Genomic DNA, 21,930 nt, shown 5'->3' with positions numbered 1-21,930 from the left:
TTAATTGAAGGTTTGAACACTTTTCAGCTGCTTTCTTACTGCACTGGTGGTTGCTAAGATACAATCTCTCAGATTCTGCAAAGCTGCCACTCGACCTCCAGCACGCTGCTGGCACCTGAGGCTTTCCTCCCTCTGGAGACAAGGAGATGGCAGAGCACCCACCCTTATGCCCATGGGAAGCTGCTCCTGCAGCCTCCAGAGGTTGCTGGGGATTGGATTTAATGGGATTTTCATGGCTTCTGCCCACTGGATGTGGCCTCAGGAGGAGTGTAAAGGAGAGGCCATGGGGACTTGTGGGATGAGGGGGAAAGAAAAGCATGGGAAAGGAGAGGAAAGCTGGAGATGGACCCTGCAGAGGAACCAAAGGAAATCTTCCTGCCCTCCACTTTGGGTGGCTTCAGGCTGGGGTTGTCCTTCCTGAGCAAGAACTGCCTCCTCTCCTCTTTTATAAGCAGAAATTTAGAATATTTTGGGTTGGAAGGGACCTCTCAAGGTCACCCAGTCCAACCCCTGCAGTATCAGGGACACGCTCACCCAGATCAGGTTGCTCAGAGCCTCCTCAAGCCTCACCTTGAACATCTCCAGGGATGAGGCCTCAACCCCCTCCCTGGGCAACCTGGGCCATGGTTCCACTGCCCTCATGGGACAGAACTTGTTCCTGACATCCCATCTAAACGTACTCTAAGTTAAATTGAAGGGTGGATCTCAGGAGAGGCTGGGTTTGGGACTGGTTTTACAGGAGAGGCTTTCCTTGGGAATAAAACGTGGAAGGAGAAGTGTCTGGCAGCTTCACACAGGGATCAGGAGAAACCAGATTTAAAAGTAGCACTGGATTCCTGGCTGTTCATTAGCAGCATTACAACAGCAGCTCAAAACAGCCAAACTTCTTAAAAAGAAGCCCAGCTGAGCCCTGCCCTTCACAAAATAAGTGGAGATGTTATAAAACAGTGCCTGGTATCTCCCTGTTACCCCTGAAGTAAGTCTTCAGCTGCTAAGGTTGCAGGGAATTTCTTTGACACCTTGACAGTGCAATTGATGCAGCAGCATCCACCTGGGTCTGCAGATCAATAGCTGTGAGAAACAGAGAGTGCAGCTGTTCATCTCAGAGAGGTGTCAGCAGAGATGTCAGGGGATGGGAATTAAACTGGCAATCTCCTCCTCCCCACTTTTCCCCACCAGACAGTCTGAGCTGGGCATGGATTTACTGGGAGCATCTTCTGTGTGGCAAGCAGAGCTCTAGGCCAGTGGCCCTCCTACCCGAGGCTTCCTGCTGCATCACCAAAGTCAGAAGGAACCTGGTCCAGGGCACCCAGCAGGGCTGTTGGGGTGGCCAAACCTCACTCAGGAGCAACAAAAGAGCCTGTGGGATTCAGAGCATTGACAGGGAGGTCTCAGGCTGGTGGTCTACTTGGGCAGCATTTATTTTATAGGTAGAGCATGGAAGAATACCAAGCTCTTCACTCTTCCCACCCCCCTCTGACTAATCCCAATTTTCCCTAATCCCAATTTCCCTAATTCCAATTTCCACTACTTATTATTTACAATTAGTTTTCCCCCTGCTGTTCCTCCTACTGGAGAAAATGATGATGAAGCCACAGAAAGTGGGGATGGGGTTTATAGATCTCTTTCTGCTGTCTTCTCCTCTACCTGGAGTGCTGTCAGTTTATTGCCAGTTGAAGAATTTGATCCTATATTTACAGCCATTCTGCTTGGGAATCTGTTGGGATATTCTGGCTCAGGCTGCTTGCAGATAATAGGATATTTTGGGTTGGAAGGGACCTTAAAGCTCATCCAGTCCCAACCCCCTGCATGGGCAGGGACACCTCCCACCAGCCCAGGTTGCTCCAAGCCCCATCCAACCTGGTCTTGGACACTGCCAGGGATGGGGCAGCCACAGCTTCCTTGGGCAACCTGGGCCAGGGTCTCAGCACCCTCACACTAAAAATGGGATGTTTCTGTTATCCTGGGTATTCATGGAATACCCAACCTCCCAGAGCATCAAATCCATGGCAGCTTTTATAGCTGAGGGATCTGAGGGGCTCAGTCATGAGCTTCCCATGAAATGCTCTGCATCCCAGGCCAGATCTAGGATCTGTGAGTGCCTCAATGAGTGTGTTCCCTTTCCCAGGAATAAAAGTTTGATTCCAGAGAATCAAACTTCAGAGCTACAGAGAAAAGGAAAAAAAAAAACAAAACCAAAATCCCTTCTAAGGAAAGGTTTCTCATGGTGCACATTGAAAGCAAAACCTCCCAGTGTCTGTGGCAAACAGAATATTCTGAAATCCAAAGAAACACACCCTGTCCCCAACAGTTTGTAATATTGGGGCCAGGTTTTTGAGTCTCAAACACTCCAATAATCCTTGTTGCCTTCTGAGGTTCTACCACAGGAGGAAGAGGAGTGACTTCCCACTCCAATTTTAGACACAATGCAGTTGGCTTGGAAGGCTGCAAATGGAGAATGATTACTGTGGGGAGGGAGAGGAAATGGGTGGTAATAATGGTACTGAAAATTGGACAGCAAAAATCAAACAATCCTTCTCCTTCTCCTCTCCTCAGGGATTAATAACCACAACCTTGGAAGGCTCCAATGGATTTAACTCAGCCTGGAGATGACTTGCTGGCTGCAAGCAGGTGGCTCATGCCAATATCTCCCGCCCTAAAAAAAAATAATAATAAAATCAACTACAAAGGGTTAAATCTCTGCATGCAGCTACTAAATCTGTGTTTGAAGAGTTCAAAAGCAGGAGAGTGAGCCATCTGGCTCCTGCTCCTGCTGGGTATTTAGGGATGAAAAGGAAAACTGGAAAGGTAAATAGTGCATTGCTTGATGTGTTGATTTTCAGCTGAGATCTCTCTCTTCAGTGCCTGCTTGTATTTGTCCATCTAAATGAGTGGGATTGACTGTGGCTTTCCCCAAAAGGAGAGGAGGGAGGGAAGGAAGGGGGGGAAATGTTGGAAATGAGCATGGAAGCTCTGGGAGACAAAGCTCCTGCCTGAGCTGACAGCTGAGGCAAAGGCATCCTGGGCTGCAGCCAGAGAAAGGGCTTCACCTTTCAGTGGCCACCTCGGGCAGGAGTTTCTTATCCCCTGGGGCTCTGTGTAGGGGACAGAGGCTGAGGTGGTCACTGCCTGGGGCTGGCACCCCAAAAAGTCCAGGATTTGGGACAAGCATCAGGATGAGCAACCCAGGAGGGTCAGGCATCAGCTTGGATTGGGAAGTGGATGCTGTGTGTATGCCAAGACAGCTTTTTTTTAATTGTTCATAATTTTATGGGGTTTTTTTGTTTGTTTTGATGGTTTGATTTTGCTTTTTTATTATTATTATTATTTGGTGTTGTTTTGGTGTTGGTTTTTTGGGTTGTTTTTTTTTTTTTTTCTCCTGGGGTAAAGTTAGAGCAGAGGGGGAAAGAGGGACACTGCCCTCTAGTTTGCCACCTGGGCCAATGCCTGTCCCATCTAGGAGATCCCACATCCCAAATGTGCCCTCATGTGTCCCCCAACTTGCCAGTGGTGACACTAATGCCATTTTATTGTATTTTATTTTATTTTTACCCTGTGACCATGCTGCACATGTTTCTCCTTCCATTTGTAGGAGACTGATGCTCCTGAAGTCTCTCCAGGCCACCAGCAGAGCCAAAAGCTGGTCCAAGGTGTCACCCCAAATCCTCTCTCCAGCTCTGCTGAAACTGCACCCCCTTCATCACCCTAAACCCCCAGGCCAAGCCCTCTCACAAAACTATTTTTCTTTCTTTTCCTGCCCTCACTTTAGGTTCCAGGAGTGGCTTCTTTTGGGTGGCTCTTTGGTAAAAGGAGCTAAACTCCTCTTCTGTGTGCTAAAAAAGAAGCTGGGCCTTGAAGTCATCTATTTATGCCTTTTTTTTTGGATGTAGTTTTATTGAAAAAGCTGGTATTAACATATTTATATTTTTATTCAACAACAGATAGCTAATTTGTGCGACACAAAGGATGCAGCCATGAACAACAGCTTTCAAAACAATCAGGTTTTGTTTTTTTTTTTACCAACTTTACCATCACTTACTCTACACCACTGAATGCTCAAATTAAAAAAAAAAAAAGAAATAATAAATAGATAAAAAAAAAAAGAGTTGGAAACGTTCACAATGATGATGTTAAACTTTCCATACATTCAATAAACCAGGAGCTCCATCTGTAGGAGTGATGGCCAAGTTAGGAATGGAATACTGCTCTTTGAAAGGTTTCTATTTATTTCCTCTATAATCACTTCATGGCATTTTGGTTGGGTATTTAATTAGTTTTTATAAAGCTCCAAAGATATATTATATTTATTTTTTTTTTAATTTTTTAACATGTTCTTTTTGGTACCCAAAGCTGTAACAGAGTAAGGGACTTCAAATTAAAACAAATTAAAAAAAAAAATGCTGTATTACCATCTGCTTTACAAGAAGTTATCTATAGAATTTTATTTGAGAGTGAGAAAAGATAAAGAGAGGTTTTTCAGTACTTTTATCTGCAAATGCCAATGAGCTGATCATTTATTTTATTTTCTTTTTTAGCTGCAAAGGCTAAAGGAGGAGGCCAAAACTCAAAGAAATTGTGTGAGACCCCTGAAGCCTTAGTTTGGCATTGCCAAGTTTTCTATACAATTTACCACATTCTTAGGCCTTTTTTTACAAGGAAAAAAAGCCAAAAAAAAAGGATTTTTGTTAAATTTCATTAGAATAACTATGTACATATACTTTCCATGCCTGCTCCAGCATGTTATAAACACACATTCCTTATTCCCTTTCAATTTAACCCCCACGTTTCACCCCATGTGTCTGGTGGAGCCAAACCCAGATATCCAACACTGGGTTAGAAATCACAGAGGGATCATGTGGGGTGTTAAGATGTCACAAAAAAAGCTATAGATTTGGGTTGTTTGGTTTGTTTCTGCTTTTGTTGTGGTTTTTTTTAGTTCTTTTTAGATCTTCAGCCAACCTGATCCCTTACCAAGGAAACAGAGCACAGGGACTTCAAGACACGTGGTTTTTCTGAGGTGTTTTAATATCAGCACCTTACCAGGTCATCTGAGATGTGCTCTTTCACTCATGGTTTGAGGAGAAATCCTTTGGGATACTGATTTTTATTAGGGATGTAGCAGAATTTGCTTTTCCTGGCTAAAGAGACTCCCTGCCCACTGCCCCCTTCCCACATCATTCCTGCTGCTGCTGTGTGCTCTCCTTTTCCATCTACACCACGAACAGAGGGAGATGGAAAGGTATTTATGTGGAAGATGCTTTTGTTTGGTTCAGAGCTTTTGATTTTTTTTAATATATTTTTTTTTCCATGTTTCTCCAGGAATTATTTTGTTGCCCAGCCACGGGCTGATTTTAAACCATCAAAATTCATCTCCCAGCACCACTCTCGACCCAGTGACAGCTCCCCTGGCATTGCCTGGATTTCCCAAAGGATGAAAATAACCCTGAACAAACCAGGGACTTCCTGAGCTGCCCAGCAGACATTTTATTCCCAGCTGAAGTCACTCGTTGCCTTCCAGGACAGCACTTCCAGAACTCCCCAAGAGCAGAAGAGGTTTGTACCTGACCAGCTCTTCCCTCTGGGGTGGCAATTCCAAGATTTCAAGCAGTCCTCCACGTGATGAAGATGCTGGATATTGTTTTAAACAGAGCAAAGGGAACTATGGAGAATGAATTCCTCCAAAAAAGAAGAAAAAAAGAAAAAAAAAAAAAAGAAAAAGAAAAAAAAGCTGGCTGGGTAACTACATAAGACTGTCACTTAGTCAGGAAGCACAAAGTTAGTAATGGGGGAAATGAAATAAATCAGAGGATGCTGCAAGGAAGGGAATGGGGCAGCTTTTCACCAGCTTCCAGTTCTACTTGTCACCAGGTCCCTCCAAAGTGCCACATGCTCTACCAGGATGTGGCTCTTTGTTCCCTCAGACAGGCTTGGCTTGGTTGAAAGAGAAGAAAATGTTACTGATTAAAAATAAATAATAATAATAATCAAGAGTTTGAGGCCAAAAGCTCTACCAATGGGGACTGCAAAAGCAGCCAAGCTCTGAGACCCTTGGAAGGACTGCCAGGAGCTGAGGAGCCTCAGCTCACCTCAGGAGAAGTTCCCTAACCAAAGAAATCCCCCCAGGGTTTTTGTTGGAAGGAACCAATACAGACCACAGCACTGGATTTGCAGTCGTGTCTTTTTACTCACACAGTTGCAGTGATGGAAGAAAAGAGTTGGCCAAGAACGATACAGGCTGAGGGATGAAAGGATGCAACCTAGAGATCCCACCACAGAAATCACAAATTAATAGTATTATTAGTATTATTATTATTATTATTTTGTGAAGAGCACATCCTTCTACAACTCTCCAGAGGCTGGTTTGTAAATCTAGAGGGGGCATTGAGAAACCTAGTGCATTTCTGAGTTCACTTTATCCTGAAATATGTACAGATTGTTTGTCGCTGCTATAGCAATGATGTTCTCAGTTGGGTGCCAGGCTGTGTGCAAGATCTTCTTTGTAAAGTCCAAGCTATCAACGCTGATGTCGTCTTTCCTCCGTTTGCCTCCCACACAGACCCGCCGGGGCTTGAGAACCGCTCGGGGTTTGCTGCTCTCCCGGGATGCCTCCAGGGTAACATCCCGCTTGGTGTTCCGGTCAAACATTCGGAAGAAGTTGTTGTAAGCACCGGTCATTATCACACTGAGAGAGAGGGGGAGAAAGAGAGAGAGAGGAAAGAGAGTTATGCAGTAGAGAGTGGAGAGAGGAGCAAAGAAAGAAAGGAAAGAAAGAAGGAAGAAAAGAGAGAGAAAAGAAAGAAGAAAAGAACGAAGAAAAAGAAAAGAAAAGAAAAGAAGAAAAGAAAGAGAAAGAAAGAAAGAAAGAAAAAGAAAGAAAGAAAGAAAGAAAGAAAGAAGAAAGAAAGAAAGAAAGAAAGAAAGAAAGAAGAAAGAAGAAAGAAAGAAAGAAGAAAGAAAAAGAAAGAAAGAAAGAAGAAAGAAAGAAAGAAAGAAAGAAAGAAAGAAAGAAAGAAAGAAAGAAAGAAAGGAAAGAAAGAAAGAAGAAAGAAAGAAAGAAAGAAAGAAAGAGAAAGAAGAAGAAAGAAGAAGAAAGAAAGAAAGAAAGAAAGAAAGAAAGAAAGAAGAAAGAAAGAAAGAAAGAAAGAAAGAAGAAAGGGAGAAAGGAAGAAAGGAAGAAAGGAAGGAAGGAAGAAAGGAAGAAAGGAAGAAAGGAAGAAAGGAAGGAAGGAAGGAAGGAAGGAAGGAAGGAGGAAGGAAGGAAGGAAGGAAGGAAGGAAGGAAGGAGGAAGGAAGGAAGGAAGGAAGAAAGGAAGAAAGGAAGAAAGAAGAAAGAAAGAAAGAAAGAAAGAAAGAAAGAAAGAAAGAAGAAAGAAAGAAAGAAAGAAAGAAAGAAAGAAAGAAAGAAAGAAAGAAAGAAAGAAAGAAAGAAAGAAAGAAGAAAGAAGAAAGAAAGAAAGAAAGAAAGAAAGAAAGAAAGAAAGAAAGAAAGAAAGAAAGAAAGAAAGAAAGAAAGAAAGAAAGAAAGAAAGAAAGAAAGAAAGAAAGAAAGGAAGGAAGGAAGGAAGAAAGAAAGAAAGGAAGAAAGGAAGAAAGGGAAGGAAGGAAGGAAGGAAGGAAGGAAGGAAGGAAGGAAGAAGGAAGGGAAGGAAGAAAGAAAGAAAGAAAGAAAGAAAGAAAGAAAGAAAGAAAGAAAGAAGAAAGAAAGAAAGAAAGAAAGAAAGAAAGAAAGAAAGAAAGAAAGAAAGAAAGAAAGAAAAGAAAGAAAGAAAGAAAGAAAAGAAAGAAAGAAAGAAAGAAAGAAAGAAAGGAAGAAAGAAAGAAAGAAAGAAAGAAAGAGAGAAAGAAAACAAGAAAACAAGAAAACAAAAGACAATTATGCAAACAAACAGTGGGAAGTTGGTGGGAAGCCAATTTAGGCGACCTGGAGGGGACAGCCAAGCTTTAACCTTATGGTAAAGATCCTACAGCACTCCACAGGGTGAAGTTTTAGTTTTTATCTTCTCCTTCCCTACCAGAGTATCCAACAACAGTGACAGCTGCCCCAGCACTTGGATCCTGAGGCATTCACAAGCCTCACTCTCCTGAAATCAGGAGATTTTTCACAAAGCAATCAAGGTTAGGAAGTGATTTTTAATCACCCTCCTATGAGCATTTAAGGGCTGCATATTTCAGGCTTCTTTCATTCTTACCTTTTCTGCCAGCTGAGATTTACCATGATTCCAGAAGAAATCTTTTGAAAAAAAAAAAAATTTCCAAGTCTATGTTTTTGATACAAGAGTAAGATTTGGTAAGTAATTCTATATTTGAATGAGCATTTTGAAGAAAAGTGTTTTTAAAGCTAAATCCCAGTTTGCACAAGTAAATCCTGTACAGAACAAACCCTTTCCCTCTCTGAAGCCATGGGCTTGGCAAGTCCAGACACCATTAACATCTGTAGCTACAAACATTAGAAATGAAGACTGATGAATGGGATTCTGTCATCTCTTCTGTGAGGAAACTCTGAAGTTTCAAAGTCAGGATATATTTCTGGGTCTGGGAGACAGCACACATACCTCAACCTGGGGAAAAATTCCCCCATTAATCAGCTTGTAGTTTGAACTAATGGATTGCCAGTTGTTCATTCCCCCAGTCCCTAGGGGAGGATATTTTTTCACTACCTTTAATGAATTCAGGATTTCATCCCTGGCCCTCAGGTTATTGGATTAACATAATCATGGCTTTCAGAGCCTTGTTCACCACCTCATTCTCCCTGAACTTTTTTCCATATCTAAAGCCAGGGCCATGCTCTTGTCTCAGCCCCAAACAGGACATTTTTCTGATTTTTTTCATTTAGGAAAGGGAATCCACCCAGAACAGTCAGGAGTCTCCAGAGGAATTCCAGCCCAACAGCACATATTTAAAAAGCCATCCTCCAGCTGAAATGCCAACTGCACTGCTTCAGCACTTCCATTTGCAGCCATGGGAGAATAAATCAGGCAGGAACTGTGGCTCTGTGTCCTGCTGCCCAGAGGAGCTGCTCCTGGCTCCAGGACCTGAGTTCCACCCCATCCACACTGGTGCCTTCTCCTCATCTGGGGCCACCAGGAGCCACTGTGACACAGAGGAGCAGCACCCTGCAAAAGCACCAATGGGAACTGGGCTGCAAACTGCTCTTGCAGCAGGGGAGATTTAGGTGAGGCAGCAGGAAGGAATTCTTCACAGGTTTTCCAGGGAAGCTGTGGCTGCCCCATCCCTGGCAGTGTCCAAGTCCAGGTTGGATGGGGCTTGGAGCAACCTGGGCTGGTGGGAGGTGTCCCTGCCCATGCAGATATTTTGGAATGAGGTTGATCTTTAAGGTCCCTTCCAACCCAAACTGTTCTATTTTTCTATGAAAATGCCAAGAAACCTAAATCCAAAATGGTGCCCTATCAACATCTTCTTGGTTCTAGGGTTCATTCAGGGCTGCCACATGGGGTTTGTGAACCAAGGGATCTGGGCTGGTACCTGTGGAGGAGAAGCAGCAAAGGTGGTAGTGGTGTGGCAGAAGGAACTGGGATGGGGATGAGGGACACAGCCAAGAGATGGGAAAGGTGGGGAATGTGAGACAGATCTGGGGCAGAGAGGCTACAGAAAAGCTGGGAAGAGGCATTTTTCAAGGGCAGGGTGTGATAGGACAAGGGGGGATGGTTTTAAGCTGGAAGAGGGGAGATTTAGGTCAGACATTAGAAAGAAATTCTTCACTGTGAGGGTGCTGAGCCCCTGGCCCAGGTTGCCCAAGGAAGCTGTGGCTGCCCCATCCCTGTCAGTGTCCAAGTCCAGGTTGGATGGGGCTTGGAGCAACCTGGGCTGGTGGGAGGTGTCCCTGCCCATGCAGGGGGTTGGGACTGGATGAGCTTTAAGGTCCCTTCCAACCCAAACCATTCCGTGATTCTGTGACAAGTGTCTGAACTCAGGAGCACACAAAAGGTCTCTTCCAGCCCTGTGTTCCACAGGTGTCCCTTGGGCACAGTTCCCAGATCCATCACTGAACACACCACAGAGATGGAAAGAAACTGCTGAGCAGAGTCTCTGGCAATGTCTGACAGAAGAGAAGGCTTTGCTTTAATTTAGTTGTTCCTTTTTAAGAGTCCAAGCCACTGATTATTTTCTGATCAACATTCACCCCTCTGAGCTCCTCCCTTCTGCATGCAAGAAACATTTTGCTCCACACTGCAAAGATTTTTCTGTATTTATGTTTAAATTTAAATCCCATTTGGGCAGCAGGAATTCTTAAAGAACAGTCCATTGGAAGAGAGTGGTTGCTTAATTTGAGCTTTATGATCCAACCCAAAGCATCCCATGACACAGCTGCTGCCTGCCAGCAGGTCTGCTTGCTGCAGAGCCACTGGGGGGGGTTCTGTGGTGGGAGAGCTGGATGGGTACACTGGGAATCACTGGGAGGACATCCAGTTTAACCTTGCTCCCATGCTGGCTGGTGGCACACTGGTGATTGATGGCAGCTGAATCACAGAATCCTAGGATAATTTGGGTTGGAAGGGACCTCTCAAGGTCACCCAGTCCAAGCCCTGCAGTATCAGGGACACCCACACCCAGATCAGGTTGCTCAGAGCCTCCTCAAGCCTCACCTTGAACATCTCCAGGGATGAGGCCTCAACCCCCTCCCTGGGCAACCTGGGCCATGGTTCCACTGCCCTCCTGGGACAGAACTTGTTCCTGACATCCCATCTAAATCCATTCTTCTCTCATTTCAAACCATTGCCCCTCGTCCCATCACTTCAGGCTCTCCTTGGCAAACAGTCCCTCTCCAGCCTTCCTGTACCCCCCCTTTGGATACTGGAATGTCACTGTTGGGTCTCCCTGGACCTTCCTTTTCTCCAGGCTGATCCCCTCCAGCTCCCTCAGCCTCTCTCCAGCAGAGCAGAGCTTTTGGCAGCTCCCTAAGTGCTCCAGGGAACTGGTGCAGCACAGAGCCCCTCAGCAATGGTTCTGCACCCCCTTGAAGGGTCTCATCTCCTGCTGCTGAGCTCAGGGGAACACAGGAGCAGTTCCTGCCCTTGGGTTGTCTCCCTTACATTCCCCACCTTCCCAAACCTGGCCCAATCCTGCTTAGGGAGACCCAGGTTAAATCTCCCAAAGCTGGAAAATAAACCAAGCAACCCCAGAGTCAGTGTGACAGCTTGATAAAACATCTCCTACAGGCAGGCAAGAGCCAACTGATCAAGATCAGTGCCTGTTTCAGGAGCTGAATAAACAGCAGTAAATCTGATGTTTCACTCTTCCCAAATCCCCACGTCCTCTCATCATCTCCTGATGAAACACTGGCTCAGGACCTCAACACCTGGAGGTGGTTTCATACCCCAGGGCTAACACACCCCATTTGGGATGCAAACAGCTCTGGGGTTCCTTACACCCCCACACACCCCCCCCCCCAAGGCAAAAATTGGAAAATTTCATCACCCTGGAGCCCCCTGTGCCACAAGCTGTGGTTGCCAGGGGGATGAGGAGCATCTGAGATGAAGATGAAGGCAGAAAGCCCCAGGGGAGCAGTTTCCCAGAGCACCAAATGCACAGAGAGCTGTTTGTCACCAATCTGACTTTAGGAGGTTTGGTTTTCTTTTGTTTTTTTCCTTCTAACTTGCAGTAAAATTGCCTTCACAGTCCATTTGCTTTTCCATTTCTGAACTCACATATTTCTAAGACTCTGCTTTCTTTGCTTGGATATCCTGCAATTATTTTTTAACATATGTAGATGTATTTTTTAACATATATAGCTTTCCATTCTGGCCCTGGTTTTTGTTTTGTTTTGGGGGTTTTTTTGGCACTTTAATGGCACAGTAAAAAAAAAAACAGCATTATGTAAATGAGAAAGTGCCCATTCTTGCCCAAGGTCACCAGCACAGATGGATTATAACCTTACCTGCTGCTTAAAATACCAATAAAAGAGAGGAGGAAGTAGATAGAAGCTTGCAATTTACTCCTGCTCAGGGAAATAAAATGTACAATAAGGAGAGGTAAGTGATAAGGAGAATTTATATTTATAAAGAGAAAGAAATTAGGCATATAGAGGCATAGAAATTGTAGCTGAGTATAGGAAGAGTCTGCTCCGTATTTCCAGACACTGCTGTGCACCAGCAGTGCTTGCAAAAAACCCTTGCAAGGGATTCAAGAACCCAAAGCCTGGGGGGGGACTCCCTGCCCCCAGCAAGCTCTGAGGATGTCTGGAAATTCTTCAGATGTGGGAGTGACAACCCCAAATGGTGCCAATTCACCAGCCTGCCCTGGCACTGGGGCATTCTTCCTTATCAATCACAGAAGCACAAGGTTGGAAAAGACCCCTAAAATCAGCAAATCCAACTGGCAACCCAAGCCCAGCAGCCAACTCCTCAAGTGCTACATCCACACAGTTTTTGAAGACTTCCAGGAATAGGGACTCCCTGGGCAGCCTCTTCCAAAACCTCATGGGACCACTCATCCCATGAAGAAATCTTTCCTACTATCCAATCTCAACCTTCCCTGGTGACCTGGAAGGAGAGACCAACCCCCACCTCCCTCCAACCTCCTGCCAGGTACCTGTAGAGAGTGATGAGGTCTCCCCCCACTCAGCCTCCACTTCTCCAGCCTGAACATTCCCAATTCCACTCTTCCCATGAAAAAAATTTTTCCAGATATCCAATCCAAACCTCCCCTGGCACATTTCCTCTCATCCTATCACCAGTTAAGTGGGAAAAGAGCCCAACCCCCCCCCCTGGCTCCAACCTCCTTTCAGGGAGTTGTAGAGAGTGATGAGGTCTCCCCTGAGCCTCCTCTTAGAATCATAGAATCCTAGAATTGGCTGGGTTGGAAGGGACCTCAGAGATCATCAAGTCCAACCCTTGATCCACTCCCGCTGCAGTTCCCAGCCCATGGCACTCAGTGCCACATCCAGGCTCTTTGGAAATATCTCCAGACACGGAGAATCCACTACTTCCCTGGGCAGCCCATTCCAATGCCTGATCACCCTCTCCAGAAAGAAATTCTTTCTCATCTCCAACCTAAACCTCCCCTGGCACAACTTGAGACCCTGCCCTCTTGTCTTGCTGAGAGTTGCCTGGGAAAAGAGCCCAACCCCCCCCCGGCTCCAACCTCCTTTCAGGGAGTTGGAGAGAGTGATGAGGTCTCCCCTGAGCCTCCTCTTCTCCAGCCTCAACACCCCCAGCTCCCTCAGCCCTTCCTCACAGGATTTGTGCTCCAGACTCTTCACCAGCTTGGTTCCTCTTCTCTGGATACTGGATAAGAGTGGGAATAAGGAGATCCCAAAGTCTATCCAAGGTAATATTTGCCATTCCAAGCCTTGAGAACAACAGGATGTTTTCCACCTCCTCCCGATGGAGCCAGACAGGAGCACACTGTTAGCATCACATCCATTGGGATTTCCTGAGTCTCCCTGATTAGAGGCCAAGAGATTCCCAGTGGGATGAATGCCAGCCCAGTAGGACAGGACTGACTGACCAGTCCATGTCACTTGTACAGCTGGTCACTTATCATGATGCTATTCAGGAGTCTCCCTGGAAGGGTCCCCAAACACTCATTTATTTTGAGTTTTTTTTTTTTTAAATTAACAGTGATCAAGGTATTTGCTTACTACTTTTTTTTTCTTTTACTGCCTTCTCCTGCAACTTCCCAGCAGCTCCCTAAGTGCTGATTTTTGAGGTAAAACTAACATAAAATAACTATGGCTGAGAGTGAGGAGCAAACAGTGTCTCACAGGGCTGGACAGGACTGACTGACCAGTCCTATGTCACTTGTACAGCTGATCACTTACCATGATGCTATTCAGGAGTCTCCCTGGAAGGATCCCCAAACTCTCATTTATTTAAAGTTTTTTTAAAAAAGAATGAACAGTAATCAAGGGGTAGAGAAACAAGATAAACCAGGTGCCTCGAGTTGCCAAAGAGTGGGTGTGAGTCCACCTGTGCCTGGTTAGGGCAGGCCCCCTATTACCAGGGGGCCAATAAAGGTGGGACACACACCCCCAGAGGGAAGCTCACTCTGGTGTGAGGTGATGGAGAGCCCAGCAGCTCGTTGAGCCTCTGGAGCAAGAAAGGCTCCTCCTGGTACACTTCTACCCTGGAAGTGCTGTGTGGTGGCTGGAGTCCTGGAAGAGACCAGCAGCTCGTTGAGCTTCAGGAGCAAGAATGGCTCCTCCCGCTACATCAAGGTATTTGCTTACTACCACGTAAAACTGCTACACTATTTATTTTTTCTTTTACTGCCTTCTCCTGCAGCTTCCCAGCAGCTCCCTAAGTGCTGATTTTTGAGGTAAAACTAACATAAAATAACAATGGCTGAGAGTGAGGAGCAAACAGTGTCTCACAGGGCATTATTAAAAGGCCTGAGTGTGTAAGTGAATGGAGGAGGTAAATTAAATCAGTGTGCACACAGGGCTCCCGTTGCCTACACAGCCATGTCATGATGTATCTACCATAAAGAGGGCCTGATTTTAGTGTGATGTACTCAGCTCCAGATAATATGTGCTCATCTGCTTGAATTACTGGGAGACCCCTGCTTGACTCCCTCCCCTGACCACTGTGCTGCCAAAGTACCTGGTGATTAATGTGCCCTTCAGCAAATGAGATGGGCTCTGTCTGATCACATTAGTTCCTGCTCATTGGAGTAACTGAGCATCAATCACCTTCTAATCAGAGCTCACGTACATTGATTTTTTTTTTTTTTTATTATTTTTTTTTGGTGAACAGCCTCACCACCGGGCTCTCTCCTAGCCTAGATGGACTCCTTAGTCAGGAGAAAAATTAATAAAAAGCATGGCCACGTCAATATTAGATGCCCTTTTGTTTTAACTGAACAATCCTGCCACTTTAAATTTGCAACAGATAAAAATAACCTCTTTAGAGCTGCAGTTATTCCTGCTCTGTATAAGTATTAATAATACAAAGCCTGGGATGCAGCCTCTCTCAAGAGCACCACTGCTAATAGCCATGGCTTCCCTTTTGGAAAACAAAATGCATGCCAGAAGGATCAAATTAAGCAACCACTCTCTTCCAATGGACTGTTCTTTAAGAATTCCTGCTGCTCAAATGTGATTTAAATTTAAACATAAATACAGAAAAATCTTTGCAGTGTGGAGCAAAATGTTTGTTGCATGCAGAAGGGAGGAGCTCAGAGGGGTGAATGTTGATCAGAAAATAATCAGTGGCTTGGACTCTTAAAAAGGAACAACTAAATTAAAGCAAAGCCTTATCTTCTGTCAGACATTGCCAGAGACTCTGCTCAGCAGTTTCTTTCCATCTCTGTGGTGTGTTCAGTGATGGATCTGGGAATTGTGCCCAAGGGACACCTGTTGAACACAGGGCTGGAAGAGACCTTTTCTGTGCTCCTGAGTTCAGACACTTGTCACAGAATCATGGAATGGTTTGGGTTGGAAGGGACCTTAAAGCTCATCCAGTTCCATCCCTAGTGCCATGGGCAGGGACACCTCCCACCAGCCCAGGTTGCTCCAAGCCCCATCCAACCTGGACTTGGACACTGCCAGGGATGGGGCAGCCACAGCTTCCCTGGAAAACCTGGGACAGGGGCTCAGCACCCTCAAATCAGAGAATTTCTTCCCAATGTCTGACCTAAATCTCTCCTCTTCAGGTTTGAAACCATTGCTCCTTGTCCTTGCACTACACCCTCATGCAAATCATGTCTTTAAGAACAGTTTCAGTGTTTTTATAGTCAGTTAAAATGTATAATTGCTTGTCCTCTTGCTACACACTGCAAAAAGTCCAACCCCATCCTTGAAGTGCCCTTCAGGTACTGCTCATGTTAACCCATGTCTCATCAATCTGCTTTCCCAAACCTGAGCACCATCACCAAACCAGTTGTGCACCTTGCACCTCCAGTGCTCAGGATGGGAAGACTGCTGCACACTCTCACTGTCTGAACAGCTCTGAATTCCCTCTGGATTCCAGGCTGGGATTGATTCTTTGCTGTTGTGCCATCATTCTTCCCATTTCTCTTGGCTGGATCCTCTTCCTCTTTTCCATGTACCTCCTTGACATCCTTACTACAAGCAAGTATAATCCTGGCTTCTCTCCTGCTGAGCTGATCAAACCCAACCTCCTGCCCTCTCTTTTCTTTTCAGCAGCTGTCCCTTTGCCCACTGACTTCATCCAGCTTGGAGATGAGAGCCAAGAGATGTGAAACTGCAGCCCAAAGGTCTTTGAATAAGACCCTAACATAATGTCACCACGACTCCTTTCTCTGCTGGATATCCCAGCCTTGCCCACTCAAGGATCAAATTTGCCTTTTTCACAGCTGCCCCACACTCTGTTTCACAGGCCTTGCCCAGTCCTGGGGGGATTGGCCTCTTTCAAACACAATGAAATGCACCAGTTTTCTCTTTCCCAAATGGGAGGCTAAGTGAGCTGAAGGCACAGTTCCAAGCTCTCATCCAGTGCCAAACTTTTGCCTCTTGGCTCCTGGGTCTGCTGAGCCAGAAGTCACTGGGTCCCCTTCAAAATTCACTCCTGAGCTCTGCCTCACATGCATTTTGTAGATGTTTGATCCCTTACATAGTTAAATTCTGTATGAACATCCTTGTGCATTGTTGGTGTGAGGTTTTTTGGTTTGGTTTCATTTGATTTTGTTTTAAACAAAGATCCTCACCTTGCATTATACTCTTGGATTTCATCCATCTTTATGATCCCAGTCTGCTGGGCTGCTCAGTGCTTTCTGTACAATATTCCTGCTGCTCCTGGGTCTGCTGAGCCAGAAGTCACTGGGTCCCCTTCAAAATTCACTCCTGAGCTCTGCCTCACAAGCATTTTGTAGCTGTTTGATCCCTTCCACAGTCACCTTCTTTATGAACATCCCTGTACATTGTTGGTGTGAGTCTTTTTGGTTTGGTTTGATTTTGTTTTTAAACAAAGATCCTCACCTTGCATTACACTCTTGGATTTCATCCATCTTTATGATCCCAGTCTCCTGGGCTGCTCAGTTCTTTCTATACAATATTCCTGCTGCTCCTGGGTCTGCTGAGCCAGAAGTCACTGGGTCCCCTTCAAAATTCACTCCTGGGCTCTGCCTCACATGCATTTTGTAGCTTGTTAATCCCTTACATAGACACCTTCTGTATGAACATCCCTATCCATTGTTGGTGTGAGTCTTTTTGGTTTCATTTGATTTGATTTTGTTTTAAACAAAGATGCTCACCTTGCATTATACTCTTGGATTTCATCCATCTTTCTGATCCCAGTCTGCTGGGCTGCTCAGTTCTTTCTGCACAATATTCCTGCTCCCCAAAGCACAGCCACCATTTGCCAACAGGATGGCATGGAACACATTGCATCCCTTGCTTGGATGTGCCCGTTCTGCTCATGGAAACATCCAACAAAATATTCTATCCAACATATAAACCAGGACCTCTCCTTCAGTGCAGAGAGAGAAGGACTTCTCTAGTGAGGAATAGCAGATGAAATTGGGATTTATGTCAGTGGGATGGTGGCAGCAACTTGTAGGTGATCAGTGGGTGCCTGTGACTGCTTTTCCTCACTCATTCCCTGTTTCCAAGAAATGACTTGGGTTTTGGAGGCAGCTGGTGTGGAAATACAGGAGCACACAAGCTTCCTCAGCTGGTGTGGATGTGCAAGTTGGCAGAATCCTTTTAAACTTTAGCAGATTTTGGTGATAGCTGACACAATTTGAAGGGTTCCCCCCCACACACCAAGGCACAAGCCAAGATTAACAAGTTTTACATCTTGTCTAAGGAGCTCAGAGATGCAGCTACACCCATAACCAAACACCTTTTATCAACCTGAACACCAGGTTGGGATGGTGTAAAAACTGAGGTGGCAAAACCACCCCAAGGCAGTTAAGGACATAAGGCTGGATGGATTACCTGTCTGATCCATTCCATGCACATTCAAACTTGTCAAAGATGCAGTCGTTTTCATAGAGAGAGCACAACTTGCTCCTAAGGTAATCATGGACCTGTTAAAAAACAAAACAAAAATGGAAACCAAATAATGCTCTTATTCTTGAAATAAAACAAAACAAACAAACCCAGCTCCACACTGGCTGCTTTATCTCCCAAATTCACTCCCAAAACAAGCTGCACAGATTGCTGGCTTTGCAGAATCCTGTGGTTAAGCTCTAAAGAAGCTGTGGGTACATTTCCACAGCCCCATGAAGCAGGTGCTCCAGAATTATTGCTGCAGGAAGGCAGGAAGCAGACCTCCCCCAGCAGGCTGCAGACCACCCTTCTTCAAGATCCTTGTTTCCTGCTTGGGTGAGTTCCTCAGTGCCAGCCTAATTCCCAAAGACATTTCACCAGCTGACACCCTGGATGTGCTAATTAGCAAGAAACCCAATTTAAAGGGTAACAAAAATGTCCTATTCCAAGATAAGCAAGAAACCCAATTTAAATGGTAACAAAAATGTCCTATTCCAAGATAAGTGGACTCCAAATCATGGCAGAAAGGACTTGGCTCTATTAAAAAAGAACCTGCAGTGTATGGTATTCCAGACATTTGGATAAGGCATTTCAGAAGGGAAATGGAGCCCAGGGTTGCAGTGGCACAAGCACTGGTTTGGCCCAAGGATCTCTCTTCTTCATAAGACTGAAAATCACCATTGCACCTTCTCTCTTTGACACTTGCAAAGTGGGACCAAGCAGCAGAAGGACCTCTCCTGTGGGCCACCCCTCTCTGCTGAACAAAGGTTCTCACAAAGCAGCAGATCTCATTCAAATCATTTCCATTTATTGCTGATGTTGATGAGTTTGCTTTCTGGCTGATTGGTTTCATTCCACAAGGAAATAAAAAAGCTAGAAAAAAAAAACCAAACCCCAAACCCTGCCTAAAAGAACTGAGTAATGCTTTTACTCCTGATATTCTCTTCCAGCTGGTGTAGGAACTGTAAACCCAAGATATGTAGAAGGCCTCTCAGAGCACAAGTACTGATCCAATAGCCCAGGGGCACAATTTAACTCTGGCACCCAGAGGGCTCAGTCCTTGGGATCCAGGGAGACTTTTCCTGCTCCTGGATGCTCAGCATCCCCCTCTGGCCTGAGGGCATAAACGTTTCTTGTAGTAAGAGAACTTCAGTCAATACCAGATGAGGGACAATGTCCTTTCACTTCTATTTTCTTTAAACTAACCTGGTTTTAATAGGCAAATTGTGCAGTATCCTAGGAATTCTGTAGCATGAGGTTATTCAGGGCTATAAATTTTAGGCATGGATGAGTTTTCCTTCACAGAGGAGTGAACACTGAACTGTACATCTACAGATAATGTCTGGTGCAGCAAATAATAAGCAAATGGTAGCTGCAGATAAAGTATTTCACAATTAAATGGATGGAATGCATTTACCCTCATGGGGAGCAGTAGGTCAGAAGACTTTTAGGACTGATGCATTTCGTGCATCCTCTGTAATTAAATCCTTCGTTTTCTCTTTACTTAATGCCTTTTTACCTAAGCAGTGTAATTTCTTACAGGACTGGAGATCTTTCCTTTAGCATCTTTGCTCTCAACTCTTGGAAGAAAGAGAAAGGTTGGGTAAAGCAGGAGCAAAAAGCAGATCACACGTGGCTCTTTGGCTGTCATTTTTAGGTTTTCCTCTTGTTACCCTTTCCAGCAGCCATCTGTCACAGCCACTGTCACATCCATCCCCTCTGCCAAGCCTCTCCAGCTCCACAGCTTGGGGCTCTGCCTTTCCATCAGCTCTGTCACAAAGCATTTTGCAGCTTTGCACTGAGCTCTTCAAGGTCTCAGCTCCTTTTCCTTGACCAACTCTCTCTGCAGACTCAGAGACTCAGCTTGGAGAGCTTCAACTGGACCCTTTGACTGCCACATCTGACCACAATCACTGGAAAACTTCACTGCCAGAAACACTGAATTTTCCCCTTGTTTGCAGATTCACCTCCCACTAGTGATTGAGGATAAAATCAGATTTCTTTTGTCTGTTGCAGATTACTCCTACCACGTGTGAGCAGCACCTGAACCCAAACTAAATTCATTCCAAACCAATTACAAGAGGCATTCTCCTTTTCTGCAGGGCAGTGTTTAAGGTCAGGCATTCATGGAATTGTCTAAGAAATTCTGTGCTCCATATAACCCAGCAATGTTAGCACTGGGAGGGAGCAGTCACCAGCAGGAACTGCACTGGTAGGTGACTCCAAACCCCTCAGCACACCCAAAATGGATCAAACTGTGAACATGGTCACCTCTGCTTCTTGCTGGGTCTGCTTCTGCTGGGATAATTCCCCTGGCAGCCCCAAAAAAGCCTCCTGTAAGGAGCTGCCTTGCAACATGCAAGCCAGCATCCCACTCTCTTGCTTTTTCACTTCTGGCCTTTTTTCTTTTCTGTGAAGCATCAAGAGGAGAAAATCCTGTTGAACAAGAGGTTTCAGCAAGGCTTCTCCATCCAGTTGTCTTCTTTGAGCCACAGCATTGATAAAAAGAAGAATTTGTATGAAGAGTTCCAATTTCTTTTTGGGGATGCTAAAATTATAACCTGGTAATGAAGCAGTCCAGGTATAGAAATCTGCTGTGACCCTCTTCATGGGTCTTGCTGCTAGGAAATACCTAAATGGCTGCCATGCACTGAATGAAATGAGAAATTCAATTTTTTTATTAATATTTTTTAATTTTTAATTGGCCTAGAGGTCATCATAATCATGTGGATACAGAAGGGTCAGTGTCAGGTTAATTTGCTGCCTTCAGGAAAGGACAAACTGTTTGAGAGATTTCCAAGTTTGTTTGTGAGATTTATGTTTAAGATACATTTAAGGCATATTATTTAAAAGTAATTGAGATTTATGGGTGAGATACATTTAAGGCATATTATTTAAGAGTAGTTTGAAGCATTTTTTCTAAAGAACAGCCAGAGTTCTCTACTCCCTGGAGCTGAACAACATAAAAGGTTGGACCACTGGAAGCCTATGGAATTCCTGTGCTGTTGGCTTCCTGAGGACCCTGAGTTCCAGATTCTGCTTTGATCTGCTGCAAGACTCAGCATCACATCTCTAAACTCTTTACAAGGCTCTGGAGAAATATTTGAGTATGAAAGACCAAGTTCAGGCAGCAAGAACACTTCTATTTGCAGGACTTTTGCTGTGGGTCTTGGGTTTTGGGTTTTTTTCTCCTCGAAGCTTCTGACTGCTATGATCAGTACTGAAAATCTGACATTATCCCCACTTTTCCCCTCTCAGCATGGAGAAATGAAGCTGTTTAATTGGCCCCAGTGCTGGGTGTCAGAGGGATTTAAAGGTGGGCAGCTTGTTTCACAGCAACCTACAGGAGGAAATCAAGGCACATGTCAAGACAAGCAGGTGGGACAAGGTTGCCCACTCCATTCTTGATGTAAAATCCCAGGGGTTGTGACAAGATACTCTCTGTTTCCATGCTATTTTAAAGCCAATCTTAATTATAGTTCCTGGGATCTGCTGTACCCCACCTGCCATTCCATCCACACAGCAAACAAGGGATTGCTCCAGCACTGAGCAAGCAGAAGGAGCCAGATAAATGACATTTTTCCTCCATCCTCTGGAAGTAGCTTCACAATTTTTTTTTTCCTCGTTGTGTTTGCATAAGAAGCAGTTTCTGTGTCACAGATATTTTTTTTTCCTCGTTGAAGGCAGAGCCCCAAAATGTAAGCTCAGCCCCTGACTGCCAAGCAGAACAGATGTCAGAGTACAAATCCAGTGCTAGCTGGAGCCACTGGCATTTTGTCTGGATAAGACTGCAAGGAATTCAGGCAGCCAGATGTGTCTGGCTGGCATTCACCAAGTGCTGTGTCAGTGGGGGTGGCAGGGTTGAACACTGATTGCCTCTAGGACTTGGCCCAAGGGAGAAAGGCAGAGATGAAGGGTTTTTTTGTGTTTTTTTTTTAAAAAAAGTTCTGAAATGACAAAGGTCCCAACTCTCAGCAGAAGCAGCACACAAATTCCTGTTTCTTTTTTATGTTGGTAGT

The 21,930-nt window shown here is 44.9% G+C and overlaps 1 protein-coding gene across 2 annotated transcripts in view; it reads right to left on the bottom strand.

Annotated features, from left to right (window-relative positions):
• Positions 1 to 6,357: 6,357 nt before the first annotated feature.
• Positions 6,358 to 21,930, bottom strand: part of PPP2R2C (protein phosphatase 2 regulatory subunit Bgamma) — a 137,555-nt gene continuing 121,982 nt past the window's right edge. For both annotated transcript variants that reach the window (XM_030449704.1, XM_030449703.1), the window contains 2 exons: positions 17,858 to 17,949; positions 6,358 to 6,682 (listed from right to left, as the gene is read on the bottom strand). In XM_030449704.1, coding sequence (XP_030305564.1) covers positions 6,391 to 6,682; positions 17,858 to 17,949 — 384 coding nt within the window. In that variant the 3' untranslated portion in view covers positions 6,358 to 6,390. The remainder of the gene's footprint in view (positions 6,683 to 17,857; positions 17,950 to 21,930) is intronic.

This window comes from Calypte anna, chromosome 4A (genome assembly GCF_003957555.1).
Source record: "Calypte anna isolate BGI_N300 chromosome 4A, bCalAnn1_v1.p, whole genome shotgun sequence".
Taxonomy (NCBI): Eukaryota; Metazoa; Chordata; class Aves; order Apodiformes; family Trochilidae; genus Calypte; species Calypte anna.
This window is presented reverse-complemented; position numbering and strand designations above follow the sequence as displayed.